Source organism: Oryctolagus cuniculus, chromosome 1, assembly GCF_964237555.1.
Source record: "Oryctolagus cuniculus chromosome 1, mOryCun1.1, whole genome shotgun sequence".
Lineage (NCBI taxonomy): Eukaryota > Metazoa > Chordata > Mammalia > Lagomorpha > Leporidae > Oryctolagus > Oryctolagus cuniculus.
This window is the reverse complement of record NC_091432.1, coordinates 234,989,423-235,005,977: the sequence shown is the minus strand read 5'-3', so window position 1 is coordinate 235,005,977 and position 16,555 is coordinate 234,989,423. Positions and strand designations below refer to the sequence as shown.

Sequence of the window (16,555 nt, the reverse complement as noted above, 5' to 3'; positions counted from 1 at the left end):
AGCGGATGGAAGACCTCTCTGTCTGCCCCCCCCCCCCGCCTCTCTCTCAGCGTGTGTGTGTTTGTCTCTACCTCTCTCTGTAACTCTTTACAAAAAAAAAAAAAAAAAAAAGGCAACAGGTTGTCCTGAGACCTGAATCAGACACAGATTTGTGCCAGTGCTTGGCGCACAGAGAAGTCTCATCACGGCCACCTCTGTGCCCGTTCCATCCCTTAGCCATGGAGCCGCAAGCACCGTGGGCAAAGTCACCACTGTCGTTCGCATGGCCAGTCAGACACACCCTGTTGAGGAGCGCGTCTTTGGTGCTGGCCGTTGTCTTAAAATTCGTGTTACCCAGCTCAGTTTAGGGCTGCTCTCCGTGTCTTCAGTGTAGGCGGGAAACCCCTTAGTCCTAATTGTAAGAAACCGGGGCCGTGCGATTGACACTCGGCGAAGACGCGGCTGCAGTCTTGTGGCTTTCGCTGCCACAGTAGCCGGTGGCTGACTCACTCAGCGCCCCAGGGCCAGGCCGCGACGGGCAGCGGCATCCTGCTGTGTGCACACTCCTGCCTTGTGGCCACCCCCACCCCCAGGGACGCGCCTTGCCCGCTGGAGTGGCCGCGGGAGCCGCGTGCTTCCCCCCAGCCGCCACGGCGCCTCGCTCGCTCGGGGCTGCGCAGTTCTCGCCACAATCCCGATCGCCGTGAACGCTCAGCCGTGCCGGGGAGAAGTCGGCTCCGCTCGCTCGCTCGCTCGCTCCTGGTTCCGGGCGCGGCCCTGCTGGCGACGGCGTCCCTCCCTCGTTACTGTCTTCCCCGCCGCTTTGCATTTTTAATATGCTCCCGCCAAATGCATTCCTTTTCATGGCACAGCCGCTGCCTCCTCATTTCCCGGCCCCTGTTTGATATTTACTTTTCCTGGGACGCACGCTCACACACACAGAAACCCTTTTATATCTGTTTTTTTTCCGGTGACCTTTCTTCTCCCCCACAGCAGGCAGCACCGCGGCGTGTTTCTTCCCGTTCTGCCTTCTATTTAAAATTTAACGTGCGTCTCTGTGCCCCTCCCCCTCAGTCTGCTGCGGGCAACTGCTGAAAGAGGCTGTGGCGGACAAGTCCAAGCACGGCGAGGTCATCCGGCCCTTTTTTGAAAAGCACATGGCAGGTAGGCCGCGCCCCCCGCCAGCAGCCGCAGCTGCCCGGGCCCTGGGGAGAGCCCTGGGCCCCCGGGGTGGGGAGGGGGGCCCTGGGGAGAGCCCTCGGCCCCCGGGGCGGGGAGGGGGGCTCCCAACGGCAGTGGGGAAGCAATCTGGGGGGGGGCTCCTGGGGCTCTGCCATGAGCCAGGGCTCTGAGTCTGCTCCTTGGGGGGGGGGGGGATGGGTTCTGAACCTGCTCCTGGCAGGGGGCGGGGGGATGGGCTCTGAGCCTGCTCCTTGGGGGGGTGGGCTCTGAGCTGTTCCTGGGGGTGGAGGAATGGGTTCTGAGCCTGCTCCTTGGGGGGATGGAAGGGGGTGGGCTCTGAGCCTGCTCCTTGGGGGATAGGGGGTGGGCTCTGGGCACCCAGGCCTGACACCCCATGAGGGTGGCATAGGGGTGTACTGGGGGTGTCCCTGGAGTGTTCCGATGTGCCTGCTTGTCACCACTGGTGACCTTGTGCGCCAGGAGAGGGTAGGCAGCAATCCTGGGGCACACGTTCCCCATTAATTGGCAGGCAGAAGCCGGAAGGTTCCCCGGGCATTACAGCCGCAGGGACCGACTGGCCGCCTGTCCTCGGGGGTTGCGGGGTGGGGGAACCGGGCCCAGACAGCCTTGCGGTCCCCTCCGTGATCTCTGACGTGAGAGCATTCCCAGGTCTGGCCCCCGCCAGGGGCACCTTTGCCATCGTCCTGGTCGGGCTTCCCAGGAGCCACAGCGCAGGGAGTGAGCCGCTGAGCGTGCACAGCTGGTCTGGGGCTGGGCGCCTGGTCCTTCCTTCCGCCGACCAGCGCGTCTTCTGCCCGCCCATGCCTTCTCTGGTGACGAGTGTGGCGGCTCCTCTGTGCAGGTGTCAGTACGAGTCCCCCTCGTCAAGTCTGACTGGAACACGACCTGCGCTCCACGTGGCCGGACGCTGGCCGCCGTCTCCTCCCGGTTTCCTGGGCAGGGTCGGCCAGTGAGGAAGTGCAGGGAGCAAGCTGCCGGTGCCAACCATCGGCCTCGAGGGCCCCGGGGGAGGTGCCCCGCCCGGCTCCCCGAGCCCCTCCGAGACCTCGAATTCCCAGGTGGAGCTCAAGTGAGGGCCGTGGGCCCATCCGCAGACAGTGATCCGCGCAGGGTGAGCCGAGCCAGGCGGAGGCAGGAGGGCTGGGCAGGGTGAAAGCCAGTTCCAGTCCCAGTTCCAGTCCCAGTGCTCCCCGTCTGGTTCAGATTCCGGCGCTGCCCCACCCCCCCCCCAGCCAGGTGGCCCCCGACAACCACCTCGCCGTTCTGGAAGTCCTGGCTTCTCAGTGGCCAGGTGGGCACAGGAACCCGTGCCTTGCAGGCTGACGCGCGAGGCACAGGCCCGGGAGGCTGGCAAAGGGCAGTACTGCTGCTGCGGCGCCGCAGAGGCCAGCAGCGGTGCCCGAGGCGGCCGCACGGGGCTTCCCTCCGGCGGTGCCGCGTCCCCGTCCACGGGAGAGATGGCAGTGTCCTGTGGAAGGTGTCGGGTGACTGAAAGATGTGGAAGCAGCACGGGTGTGTGTGGGTTCGTTTTGCTGGGCAGGGTGCTGAGTACCGGGTGACCATCCAGTTCTCCAGTACCACGCGCTGGTGTTCGGGCACAGATAGTGAGTGACCCAGCGGACGAGGCCCATCTCGGAAAAGAGTGGCAGGACTTGCATGATTTTCTGTATGTTTGGATTTTTTTTTCTCAAAACATAAGTCCATAAACATACACATAAACATAAGACTTACAAGAAGTCCATAAGTAGATGTTTTCCTCTCACATCCCTCAGTAATTCTATGATGCATCATCTAGCACGTGCCTGGGCTTGCCAGCATCCCAGATCGGGTGACAGCCCTGCCCACTGTGGTGCGCGGCACGTCCGAGCGTCCTCCTGCCCTCCCCCGCCGTGTCCTGCCTGTCCTGGCCACCGCCGGCTGTGCCAGCGCCCTCATGTTCTATTGCGCGTTTGTCACCCTTCGGTTCTGGAGGCCAGAGCCCTAGAAGCAAGGCGTCCCCAGAGCTGGCCGCTCCCTGGGCTCCAGCGGGGCCCGTCCACAGCTCCTGGTCGCTTCCCCAAAGCCAGCACAGAAGCGCCGTCCACTCTCTCCCCTGCTCAGCGGGGACCTTTGTGATCACGCTGGGTCAAACCCAGCGTCTCAAAGCCCTTAACCTAATCAAGTGGCAGGATCCCTCTGCTAACGGACAGGCACCAGGGACCGGGTAGGGACGTCTTTGGGGAAGGGGAGAAGGAGCACACTCTGCACACCCCAGCCAGCCACTGGCCAGTTTCTCAGGTGACAAAATGTGCCTCCGTTTCCCACTGTCGTCTTCTGATTCCCGGTGAGGGCAGTGGGACTGAACCTGTTCGCCTGAGACGGCGGGGTCCCGTGGCTTCTCTCTTGGGGGCGCCTGCCCGGTGCACTCATTTTTCAAGCTGTGTTTGTCTGGATGGGTTTGTGAGTGTCCTTGCGGGGCGGGGCTGTCCAGCATTTCCCCACTGGTTTTTCTTTCTTCCTTTTTGTTAAATTTTTTTTCTATTTATTTATTTGACAAGTAGAATTATAGACAGTGAGAGAGAGAGAGAGAGAAAGGTCTTCCCTCCATTCGTTCACCCCCCAAATGGCCGCTACAGCTGGAGCACCGCACCGATCCGAAGGCAGGAGCCAGGTGCTTCTCCTGGTCTCCCATGGGGTGCAGGGCCCAAGCACTTGGGCCATCCTCCACTGCACTCCCTGGCCACAGCAGAGAGCTGGCCTGGAAGAGGGGCAACCGGGACAGAATCCAGCGCCCTTATGGGATGCTGGCTCCGCAGGTGGAGGATTAACCTAGTGAGCCCCGGCACTGGCCCCCTCACTGGTTTTTCTTTATGCCCATATCCCACGTTCGAAGCCGTGTGACACGCACGTTGTTATGGCCATCGTCATCGGAATGTCGCAGCTCCCCCCGCCCCGGGGTGGGGGGCGGGCGGTCACCCGGCGCTGCTGACTCGTGTGAGGCTGAGGCCGGCACATGGTTCCCCAGCAGTCGTGCCCACCTTTGTCACACCAGGGGTTGGGCTGTTGGGCTCACAGGTCCTAGGTTGGCCTTCAGGGATGGCCGCCACTTTGGGCTGCCCCAGCCTTGTCTCTGGGAAGCGTGGAGCCTGCTGTTGAGCCCTCTGGTCCTTCTCTGGAGACCGGACGGCCGAGCAAGTTAGCCTTGTCCCTGGCTGGCTGAAGTCCCCCCTCCGCCCCCCGACCGCCCACAGACCGGAGGTGGCCCTGGGCAGCCTTGCGTTGGTTTGGTGGTGACGACCAGGGAGGCCGGCGTGCACGTTTCCCGATCTGCCGTCACGTGAGCGAGACCCGGCGCTCCCAGCTCCAGCGTTTTGTGCTCCTCTGCCTCCTGGTACCGCTCTTTGTTTGTTTAGCCCGTGTAGCTCTCTATTTCTGCTCTTCCTACAAAATTAAAGACGCAACAACAACCAATACCGTACCTTCCGAACAGAAGCAATAAATCCTGTCATTTCGCTAATCCTGATCTCCCAGGGATAACAAAGGATGCGTTTACACTCATCACCACCAACAGGGGCTCATTAGTGGGCTGTGGAGAGAGAACCCCAGTGCTGGGCCTGCGGAGGGGCAAGCACCCAGGCCTGGCGGGGGCCCACTTGGTGTTTCCACACCCCTCCGTGAGGTCAGCCCGAGCCGGCTCTGCAGGACTGCCCTTGGCAGCCCGCGGAGGGCCCCCTGCTTCCTGTACCGCGTGGCCATGCCCACTGGCATGCCACTGTTGGGATTTGGGGGTGGTGATTAACCACATGGCTTCTTGGCGCCCCGAGTTCTGAACCCGTTAGGAGACAGGGCCAGAGTTCGCTGGGAGCATTGGGTGGCGAACGTGGCTGGGATCTGAGGTCACGGTTGGGCTTCCCAACATGCCCCTCGAGGCCAGTCCTAGGGACAGGCCATTCACTAGATGACCGTCCCCTGATGCTGGGGACAGGGAGAGAGCCCTGATGGGGCAGAGGCAGAAGTAGAAGGAATCCCCTTCCCACCGTGGCAAGGGTCGGGGGACGGAGACCAAGAACCGGAGGGTGCGCTTGGTCTGCAGGGTGGCCCCTCTCGGGCAGCGGGAGGCCCAGGAGCAGAGGGCACGGTGGGGTCCTCCTTCCCACAGGCCCTGGAGTTGGAGCCCCTTCCTCAGCGCTCACAGACCCTGGCCCCTCCCCTGGCACCTTCAGAGCTTCCCTGCTCAGGAGCCCGGTGTCCAGCAGACGTCCCTGGGGGTGCGGCGAGCAGCCAGCCGCTGCCCTGGCTGCAGGGCGTCCTCGCCCTCGAAACCCAAAGGCCATCGAGCCCTGGGAGCTCAGCCAACCGGCCGGAGAGTCTTCTGAGGACACGGGACCCTCCCCGGCACGGGTCAGAGGCCCGGCGTCACTCCCGCCACCTAACCAGTGGAGGATACCGTCCTCGCCACGCTGCTAGCCGTGGGGACCTGCTCTGGGCCGCAGGCCTTGTGTGCTCTGTCACCAGGGCCCGCCGTTGTAGGCTGCGCCCTTCCTCCACTCACCTTGGAGCCGCCGGCCTCGGAGGCACTGCTGAGCGTCTGTGCCACCATCAGGGTCCCCGTCACCACCGCCTCCTGCTCCGCGGGTAGACCCAGATGTCGTCTGTCCCCCGTGGAGCCCCTTCCCGCAGTCCCCGGCCTGACGACGCTATGTCCCAGCCGTGACCTCTGCAGGCGTCAGAGGTGCTGCCAACACCTCCTGCTGCTGACCGGTGGCAGAATTAACAGCGGTGCCCTTCTCCCGTCTCTCCCCGTCTTCTGCGCAGAGACCCCAGGGCCCCAGCCTGACTGTCCCCCGCCCCATCTCTTGCCCCAAGGCTGGTGATGGACAGAGGGTGGGGCAGCCGCGCCACCTGCGCCCTGCACTGTGAATCCCCACCTGGCGTCTGCTCCAGGCCTGGGCCCGCCCCAGGCTGTGGAGACACACCGGGTCACGCCTGTGTCGCACACCCCGGGATGCTGGGAAGCTCCGGTCACTCTGTGCCTTGGAACAAAACCAGCACAGCTGACTCTGGGCTGTTGGGAGGGTTAAGTCCTCAGCTGCTTCTGCCTCAGTTAAAACAAAGTCCTCGGCTGGTGGGCACCCAGGCCGCTGTGTGCCGCCCCCCAGTGAGTGGGGGTGTCCTCTCCCTCCTGGGAACCGAGCCCAGCCCTCTGCTGGAACTGGCAGCGGCTCCAGGTGTCCAGGTCTCCAGAGAGTGTGCCCAGTGCCTTCCCCGGTTTCATTCCCACCAAAGGGTTTTTGTGGAATTCCGAATGCCAGAGGCCTGGCGCTGCCCCAGGAATGTGGCCATGTGCCTGCGCCTCCGGGAATGCCGCCTTTCCAAGCCCGCTTTCCCTGCAATGCCCAGGCCTCCCGGCCAGCCGCCGCCTGGCGTCCAGGTGCCCCCCAGCTGGAAGGGGTCCGCAGGGCAATGTGGCCATCCCCGAGGGCCCAGCGGCTGCTGCTGGCAGAGAGGACCTCCCCCACGATGCTGGATCTAATTAGGGACTCGCCCGGCTCTTGGGCCTGGAAGACTTGGCCCCGACCCCAGCTTGGGTACTTGTTTCTGTTCTCGCAGATTGCTTGGGCTTTCTCTGGAGGGCGGCTGCCCAGGGAAGAGATTAACCAGCCAAAGGCACATCGTGTCCTCGCTGGTTAAGCATCTTGGCTCTCAGAGTGTGAGATGGCACTCTCCCACCCCAGCGCGCCCACTAGCAGGAAGGTGGAGTGGTCCAGACGGAAGCCTCGGAGCCGGCGCCCGTCCCTAGCCAGGATTTTTCCCTTTTTGACGTGAGGCTCCCGCTCTGCACATCCCCTGTGGCTGCGCTTCTGCATCCAGCACCTGCCAGGCAGGCAGTTAGCAGGGGCTGCTCCCACCCCTGCCGTGGCTCCCCGCCTGGCAGGCGGGTACAGGGAGCCAGGGTTCCTGGGCGCACACCAGGCGCCCGCTTACGTTCAGGCGAGCTAACGGCTACTTAATTGGTACAATAACTTTCTCGCGAAAGCTAAGTGCAGGCGCATAGGAAAGACGAGGCGGGAGCCGGGGTTACCTGTGCCTCCTCCCGCAGAGCCCCCCAGCCCCTGATTGCCATCAGCGCCCGAGAAGGGCGGGGCTGCGGCGGGAGAGTGGCGAGTAATTTGCGCCTGCTCCGGTAACGAGACCTCGCTCCAGCAGACGCGGCAGCCGGCGCAGCGCAAACCAGCCACGCCGGCCCCCACCCGGGGTGATTAGGAGCACTTTGGAGAGCCTTGCGTGCGTCCAGATCCCGGGTGGCAGGGATCAGAGCTCGGGCGCCGAAGCGCTTCATTTTTGAGGGGGAATTAATATTCCCAGTGCTAAATGCGCACTAAAGACTCCACAATAGGCCAGCTTTCCTCTTTTGTTAGAAACTTGCAAAGAGTTGCCAAGTTGAAAGACAAAGTAATCCTCCCGTCTGAGGAGTAAGTGGATGCTGTTTTCTTGTTCTGAGCAGCACGGCCTCCGTGAGCTGCAGGCTGGGGAGACCCTGGGGGACCCCTGCCCGCGCGCGGCAAGCCTTCGCATGTGGTGTGTTTGTAGGCGCTGAGGACGGCGCATGCCTCTCTAAATAATTTACCAGTGGGTTAATGGACTCACAGGGGTATAATTAGTGGAGGGAGAGACAGTGGGTACAGTAACCGGTACAGTGCTTGGGGGAACAGGAGCCTTTATTTTTTTAAAGAAACTTTCTAGGGTGCTGGGCGTTTGAAGATAAGTTGGGAAGAGCTCAGTGCCTCTTCTCTTTTGAAGTGGAAATAGGACAGTTTGAATCCGTCGAGTTTAATTTTTCACAAGCTTTAGGGGCCCCGCAGCGCAACTCCCTTTTTATTATTGGGAAAAAAAAAACTCTACATTTTTCTTTCATTTTTCTGCACACACACACACACACACGCACACACAGGCGCGCACACACACAGTCCAAGCAGTAAGTCGTAAACACATTAATTTGCTCTTTTATTCAGCGCGGCTTTTCCTCGCCCGGCCTCCCTTCGGGGCGTCGCCAGCTGCCCCCCGGCGCCCCCCGCCCAGCCCCCACTGTAAGGTGGCCCCGAGTTGATTAACGGACGCGCCTGTGGTTTCTGCATTTTCAAGGAAGCCTCGCCCGGCCTGACAATGCTTTTGAAGTAGCTCCTCTTTTCAAGTCAAACTTTTGACTTCTCCGCTGGGACTGCTACAAAGATTTCCTCATGGAAAATAGGTGAGAGCCTTTTTCAGCCAGAGAGAGAGAGAGAGAGAGAGAGCGAGCAGGGGAGATTGTGCACCGTGGCCGGGATGGCCGAGTGGCAGCCGCGTGGGCGCGGCGCTGTGGTCCGCAGCCCCAGGGCCTGGGAAGGGGACCAGAACCCCTGCTTAGCAACAGGTTCATGCCCTCCTCCATTTCCTTGTGCTTTAATTTTCCTTTTTCTTAAGATTTATTTACTTGAAAGGCAGAGTTACAGAGAGGTCGTCCCTCTGCTGGTTCACTCCCCAAATGGCCACAACGGCCATAGTTGGTCTAGGCTAAAGCCAGGAGCCAGGAGCTTCTTCCAGGTCTCCCACACAGGTGCAGGGGCCCAAGAACTTGGGCCATCTTCTACTGCTTGCCCAGGCTATTAGCAGGGAGCAGGATTGGAAGTGGAGCACCCGGGACTTGAACCGGCGCCCACATGGGATGCCATTGCTGCAGGCAGCAGTTTAACCTGCTGCTGGCCCCTATTTTTCACCTTTTTAAAGATTTGTTTATTTATTTGAAAGGCAGGGAAACAGAGGGAGATGGAGGGGAAACACAGACAGAGAGAGAGAGAGCGCTTCCATCTGCTGGTTCACTCCCCCAAAGGCTATAACAGCTGGGGCTGGGCCAAGCTGGAGCCAGGAGCCAGGAGCTCCATCTGGGTCTTCCACATGGGTGGCAGGGCCCCAAGCACTTGGGCCACTGCTTTCCCAGGCAGCTTAGCAGGGAGCTGGTTCAGAACTACCTAGACTCCCGCCAGCACTCTGATATGGGATGCCAGCGGTACCTCAATGCCAGCCCCTCCTTTTTTTTTTTTTTTAAACCAGGCTTTTATTGCAAGAGTGTGTGTTGCCTTTATGTTATTAAAACGATGTTTCGCCAGGGAGGCAGCCCCTGTGACCACTGGTCATAGTGTCTGGGCCGGAGCAGGAAACCGAGGCAGTGACATGTCCCTGTGTCTGTCTCGCAGGAGGCTGGGTGCCACGGGAGCAGGGCGAGGTCTGCCGCGTTCCCTGCTGTGTGTGGCCGCTTCTCTGCCTGTGCCAGAGAGGAGCAGCCGCAGGCGCCCCTGCCAGGCTCCGCGCTCGCCGCCGACTTGGGACTGTGTGTCAGGCATCCCAGTCTGAACACCGGAGCCACAGATGCTCCGGGGAAGTCGAGGGCGAGCCCAGGAGCGCACGGCGTCCTCCTGCTCTGGCCAGAGCTTCTGGAAAGCGTTCCTCTCCCCACGGGTAGCCCCTGCAACCTCGGAGAAGAACGAAACCTCCAAGCCACTCAGCTGTGAAATTGTCCTGGACAGGCCCGGCCCCGAGACGCCAGCCCTCCCCAGCCAGGAGGCGTCCCGTGCAGCCGTCTGGGCGGCCCCCGGCTCGGCCACAGCTGCACTCAGACCCCAAGGCAGACGCAGTCTGAAGCCCCTTCCCCCGGGGCTGTGCTTGACGGACGGGGAGGTGACACTGGCTGGGGGTGGGAGCCCGCAGTGTGGAGGGCGGGCTGCCCCGGTGCCCTTCTGCCTACTGCCATTCCTGCACCTGCAGATCCAGCGCGGCAACGACAGGCCTGCCGGGGCTGTCACCTGCAGGCCGGTCCCGGGGGCTCACCGCACCGGGGAACGTGGCACCGCCATGCTGGACACAGAGGGAGGGAGCCTGGGGCCTCTGCTCTGGGCCACACAGGACGGAAGGGCTGGTGGGTGGCGGGGGCCCTGGGCAGAGGGGGTGATGGCAGGGTGGGAGGTGAGGGAAGAGGCAGTGCCGTGCTGCAGCAGGGGCCGTGGTGGGATGGCAGGGAGGACTTGCTCCTGCCTGGTGCCTCTGACCTGAAACGCGTGCAGAGCCCGGCCCCATCCTGAGCTTCTGCAGCTCTGGTGGCAGGTGAGTCACTGGAATGGGAGGCAGGCCCTGTCTGGGACCCCTTCTGTCCTGCCCTACCCCATCCCTGCCCCGTCTCCGCCCACGCTCTGTCGGCCTGCCAGGCTCAACCCATGTTTGTGAATGAGCGTGTGACAGCTGAGCTGGGGCCCCGAGGTGTGCAGTCCAGGCAGGCCCCCGCCCTGCTGCCTGCGTTTCTAGCCAGGTGAGCTCCCGTGGGGCCTGCGGGGATGAAGAGGAGGAGCAGATGGCTGAAGGGCTTGGTGGGGGGGCTCGCGGCTGGCCCCGCCGTGGGCAGTGGAGGCGTGGCTTCAGGGTTGGGCTCCAGACACTGCCACATCCCAGCTGTGTGGCCGTGGCCGTCTCCGTGGCGACCTTCCAGGGCTCCGTGGGTCTAAACTGACATCACCGCGTGTGTCACGTGTTGAGCGTAGCGTGTGGCCCAGCAGGAGCACATGTGTCGCGTGTTGAGCGTAGCGTGTGGCCCAGCAGCGCGTGTGTCAGTCACCTACTGCCCGTCTCGTTAGCAGCGCCGTGGGAGTACCACTGGCGGGGCCTGGCGGGTGCGTCACGGATTTCTTGGTGCCTTGTTCCTTACCTACGGCTGGCCGTGCTGTTCACCGGGAGCTGCCGAAGCTGTAGCCATGTGTTGTAGTGTGACGAGCTACCCCACAGTCTTAATTTTTGCTACCACCTTTAAATGCCTTAGAATTATGTGAAAGGCAGTCTGCCATCTACTTGGTCACGCCTCAAGTGCCCACAATAGCCAGGGCTAGGCCAGGCGGAAGCCAGGAGCCAGGGACTCCCGCGTCGGCGGCGGGAACTCAAGGACATTGGCCGTCACCTGCCGCTTCCCGGCGCGTTAGCAGGGAGCTGGGTCAGAAGAGGAGCGGCCGGGACTCGAGCCGGGCACCCTGGAAGGGGACGTGGATGACCCGGGCAGGGGCTGCAGCTGCTGCACCACAGCGCCCTCCCCCACCCCGCAGTCACTTAATGGCAAGGAAATGGCAGGCAGTGTATGACGCCCCTGGGTGGGGGCCTGGGGCGGGGCGCAGCGGGCAGGCCTCCACTGCCCCGTGGGAGCTTGGCTGGCGTGGCTGCAGCTCCCGGAGACAGCGGGGCTGGCCCATCCGGGGCCTGCACCTGCATCTGGGGTCGGCTGTCCGTTTGGTTCTTAGCCCCATGACGCCCACTGGGCCCTGGGGATGTACCCGGGGCAGCGGGGACTGGCCGTGTGTCTCTCAGCACAGCATGACATCAGACAAGAGGGCCTTCAGACGCGGGGCTGACTTCCCCTGGAGCAAGCCTTCCTAGGGGTCCCAGGGTGGGGGCAGTTGGCGTGAGAGCATGGGCTAAGCCACGAGGAGTCCCAGGGTACCCTCTGCCTGATTCTGCTCACCAAGCTCATCAGTGCAGCCTGCCCGGATCCCGTGGGAAGAGTGGCAAAGATGTGCCACCCTCTGCCCCCAGGCCTGGGAGGGCCCGCTGTGAGCACTGCCATTGGCCACACCGTGCGTCCAGGAGGCTGAGCACAGCCTTACAGGTCCTCAGGGGCTGGGCCCACCCACGTGGGGGCCGCAGGTGCACCAGACCCCATGGTGGCCGATTCTGCCTTTTTTTTTTTTTTTTTTTTTTTCAAGATTTATTTATTTGAAAGGCAGAGTTACAGAGGCAGGGAGAGAGAGGTCTTCCATCCTCTGGTTCACTCCCCAAATGGCTGCAACAGCCGGGAACTGGGCCGATCCGAAGCCAGGAGCCAGGAGCTTCTTCCGGGTCTCCCATAGTGCTTGGGTGCAGGGGCCCAAGCACTTGGCCATCCTCCACTGCTTTCCCAGGCTGTCAGCAGGGAGCTGGATCAGAAGAGGAGCAGCCGGGTCTCAAACCGGTGCCCATATGGGATGCTGACACTGCAGCGGTGGCTTTACCCGCTACGCCACAGCGCTGGCCCCCATTCTGCTCTTTCCAAGAGGAAAACCCACTGGGGAGGTGAAGAGACCAGGGGCAGGCTGTGGGTGGGGCCCAACAGCCTCCCCCCAAAAGCACAAGCCTGAGCAAGCGGCCCGGGCTGCTTTATGCCCTGTTAGCTGTGTGGCCTCAGTTTCCCAATCTGTAAACTGGGGTGCTGTCACCAGCTCTTTCGTGGGGTTGTTATGATTCTAATGGGCATTGGTATTTGTCCCTGAACGGATACGTGCTCAGAGCCAGGCTGCAGCGGGCCCCGTGACACACCCGCCTGTTAGGTAAACGGGCCGTCTCCTCGCCGCATGCCAGGAAAATGGGCGCGTGGCTCCGCTCCCTGCCCTGCCAGGAGCCACGGGCTTTGCTGTCACAGATCACCAGGGCGACCTCCTCCTGTGAGAAATAGAAGGAGCTGAGCCCCAAGCCCGCTCGCAGGGAGGCACTCTGGCTCGGTGAGCGCGGGGCTGCCGCACGGCGGCTGGAACCCCGGCCGTGGAGGCGCCGCGCGCCCCTGCCCGGTCCCACGCGCTCAGATGCTCGGCTGTGCTTCCGGGGGGGCCGTGACCAGACCCGTACGTGTAACGTCGTGTAGAATGTCTGGGTCTGAGCGCTCTCCTTCCTAATCTAAAACGTCGCCGGAGAGGGGCGTGCTGAGTCCGCGACGAGCCAGCGCTAGCCGGGCACCTGACCTCGGCCCCGGCAGGCAGGGGGTGGCCACGCCGCGAGCGAGAGTCACACCGAATGGCCCCAGACCAGCACGAGCCCTCGGGGCTAATGTGCTCCTCTGGACTTGAAGGGAAAAAATTGAGTGTGTAAGTTGTCTGCCAGGCAATGTTAAGTGCTGTGGGCCTCACGAAGTCTTAGAAACATCTGGTTCATTTTATATCTCGAATATATATTTGGGGCGAACGACCTTCCTAAGGAGCAAGCTGGGTAACTTCCCACAGGGTAGAAATGTTCTGTCACTCGGGGTGCAGGGTGCGGGACTCACCAGCAGGTGGCAGTAAACAACAAACAAACAGCCTCGCTAAGAGACCACCTGTCGGCCTGGCCCCTGAGCTCGCAGGTCCTTCCCCTACCTGAGGCTGCCCAGGGCAGCGATGGCTCACCAGGGGCCGCCTCTCACCTTCACGGACTCACAGCTCCAGGCCCAGCCCGAGTCCCAGGCGGGGGCCTTGGGGCAGAGAGCCTGTCTCTCCCAGGCATCGAGGGTGGTGTGACGTGGGAGCGAAACAGACAAGGCAGCCGCCCTGTTCTCCGGAAGCTTCCCCAGCTCCACTCATGGACAGGGAGTCCAGCGAGTCCCCCAGGGGCTGGGCAGGGAGAGACGATGCGAGCTGTGTGTGCACTGAGTGTGAGCTGTGTGTGAGCTGTGCGTGCACTGAGTGTGTGCTGTGTGTGAGCTGTGTGTGCACTGAGTGTGAGCTGTGTGTGAGCTGTGCGTGCACTGAGTGTGTGCTGTGTGTGAGCTGTGCGTGCACTGAGTGTGTGCTGTGTGTGTGCTGTGTGTGCACTGAGTGTGTGCTGTGTGAGCTGTGTATGCACTGAGTGTGTGCTGTGTGTGAGCTGTGTGTGCACTGAGTGTGCTGTGTGTGCACTGAGTGTGTGCTGTGTGTGAGCTGTGTGTGCACTGAGTGTGCTGTGCGTGCACTGAGTGTGAGCTGTGTGTGCACTGAGTGTGCTGTGTGTGCACTGTGTGTGCTGTGTGTGCACTGAGTGTGCTGTGTGTGAGCTGTGTGTGCACTGTGTGTGCTGTGTGAGCTGAGTGTGCACTGTAAGCTGTGTGTGCACTGAGTGTGAGTTGTGTGTGCACTGAGTGTGCTGTGTGTGAGCTGTGTGTGCACTGTGTGTGCTGTGTGTGTGCTGTGCGTGCACTGAGTGTGCTGTGCGTGCACTGAGTGTGTGCTGTGTGTGAGCTGTGTGTGCACTGAGTGTGCTGTGTGTGCACTGTGTGTGCTGTGTGTGTGCTGTGTGTGAGCTGTGTGTGCACTGAGTGCTTGCTGTGTGTGAGCTGTGTGTGCACTGTGTGTGCTGTGTGAGCTGAGTGTGCACTGTAAGCTGTGTGTGCACTGAGTGTGAGCTGTGTGTGCACTGAGTGTGCTGTGTGTGTGAGCTGTGTGTGCACTGAGTGCGCGCTGTGTGTGAGCTGTGTGTGCTGTGTGTGAGCTGAGTGTGCTGTGTGTGCACTGAGTGTGAGCTGTGTGTGTGAGCTGTGTGTGCACTGAGTGCTGTGTGAGCTGTGTGTGCTGTGTGTGAGCTGAGTGTGTGCTGTGTGTGAGCTGTGTGTGCTGTGTGTGCACTGAGTGTGCTGTGTGTGAGCTGTGCGTGCACTGAGTGTGTGCTGTGTGTGAGCTGTGCGTGAGCTGTAGGGGGCAGTTGTAGAACACACATGTATGAGTACATCATGTGTCCATGCTGGCGTGTGTGTGTGTCCTTGCTGGCATGTGTGTGTGTCTGTGCTGGCGTGTGTGTGTGTGTGTCCATGCTGGAGTGTGTGTGTGCTGGAGTGTGTGTGTGTCCATGCTGGCATGTGTGTGTGTGTGCTGGCACACACGTGTGTGTATCTGTGCTGGCGTGTGTGTGTCTGTGCTGGCGTGTGTGTGTGTGTCCATGCTAGCGTGTGTGTGTCTGTGCTGGTGTGTGTGTATGTGTCCATGCTGGCATGTGTGTATATGCTGGTGTGTGTTTGTGTGTGTCTGTGCTGGCGTGTGTGTGTGTGTGCGTGTCTGTGCTGGCGTGTGTGTGTGTGTCCATGCTGGCGTGTGTGTGTGTATGCTGGTGTGTGTGTGTGTACATGTCTGTGCTGGCGTGTGTGTGTGTGTGTCCATGCTGGCGTGTGTGTGTATATGCTGGTATGTGTGTGTGTGTGTGTCTGTGCTGGCGTGTGTGTGTGCTGGCGTGTGTGTGTGTGTGTCTGTGCTGGCATGTGTGTATGTCTGTGCTGGCGTGTGTGTCTGTGCTGGCGTGTGTGTGTGTCCATGCTGGCGTGTGTGTGTGCTGGCGTGTGTGTGTATGTGTCCATGCTGGCATGTGTGTGTATATGCTGGTGTGTGTGTTTGTGTGTGCGTGTCTGTGCTGGCGTGTGTGTGTGTGTGTCCATGCTGGCGTGTGTGTGTGTATGCTGGTGTGTGTGTGTGTACATGTCTGTGCTGGCGTGTGTGTGTGTGTCCATGCTGGCGTGTGTGTCTGTGCTGGTGTGTGTGTATGTGTCCATGCTGGCGTGTGTGTGTGTCCATGCTAGCGTGTGTGTGTGTCTGTGCTGGTGTGTGTGTATGTGTCCATGCTGGCGTGTGTGTGTATATGCTGGTATGTGTGTGTGTGTGTGTGTGTGTCTGTGCTGGCGTGTGTGTGTGCTGGCGTGTGTGTGTGTGTCTGTGCTGGCGTGTGTGTGTATGTGTCCATGCTGGCATGTGTGTGTATATGCTGGTGTGTGTTTGTGCGTGTCTGTGCTGGCATGTGTGTGTGTGTGCATGTCCGTGCTGGCGTGTGCAGCCCAAGGAGGTGGGTTATGGGTGTGTGTGCAGGGGTACGTGGCGAGGTCCTCCGCTCTTTCCGATTTGCCCCGGGGGTGGGGGGGCCAGGGCGGCCTCGCTGGCTCCCTGTGCCTGTCAGTCAACCTGGAGGCTCCGCACCTTGGAGCACCGACGGAGGGAGCCGTTTCCTTTTCTCACTTTCTCCGCCACCGTTCCGTGCCAGTTCCAGAAACTTAGCGCCCCTCGTGTCCCCAGCAGAGCCCTAGGCCTGGGACACTGCAGGCAGGGTGCCGTGGCCCCCGCAGGTCCGTCTGCTGTGGGGCAGCAGCCGTGCATGGAGGAAGGGGCTCGGTTCCCCCTGGAGACTGCCCAGCTGGCCCAGGCCCTCTCCAGGCCCCTGCTGGGCCCACAGAGCTGGACTTGGCTGCGCGTGGCAGGAGGCAGACCTGCAGCCCAGTCCTGGCTCTCGGGGGCAGGACGGGGGTGGGCGCTCTCCTCTCCAGAGCTGCGACACACGTGCAGGAGGGACCTTGATGTGGGGCTGGCTGCCCTTGCAGACAGGAGGGGGGCTCCGGGGGGCCTGGTGGGTGAACCATGGATCCCGTGCCGGGCACAGCCGGCCCCGCAGGGCATAGGAGGGCTGAGTCACGTCAGACACTGACCCATCGTGTGGACAATCCTGGGCTACAACAGCCCACAAGACCCAGGCCGGGACGCACACCGTGTGGCCCTTGCGAGATCTTGGGAGCAGGGCTCAGGCACAGCAGGCACAGGGGAAGGTGTTAACCTGCCACCCAGACCGGAGCCCGAGGCAGCCGACTCTGCCGTGA

At 61.7% G+C, this 16,555-nt stretch overlaps 1 protein-coding gene across 12 annotated transcripts in view; it reads left to right on the top strand.

The window, feature by feature from the left end:
• Positions 1-16,555, top strand: part of AK8 (adenylate kinase 8) — a 134,433-nt gene that overhangs the window by 51,086 nt on the left and 66,792 nt on the right. For 11 of the 12 annotated variants that reach the window (XM_051835363.2, XM_051835370.2, XM_051835367.2 and 8 more), the window contains one exon: positions 1,054-1,143. The exons of the other annotated variant lie outside the window; for it this stretch is intronic. In XM_051835363.2, the coding sequence (XP_051691323.2) occupies positions 1,054-1,143 (90 nt within the window). The remainder of the gene's footprint in view (positions 1-1,053; positions 1,144-16,555) is intronic. 12 annotated transcript variants of the gene reach the window in all.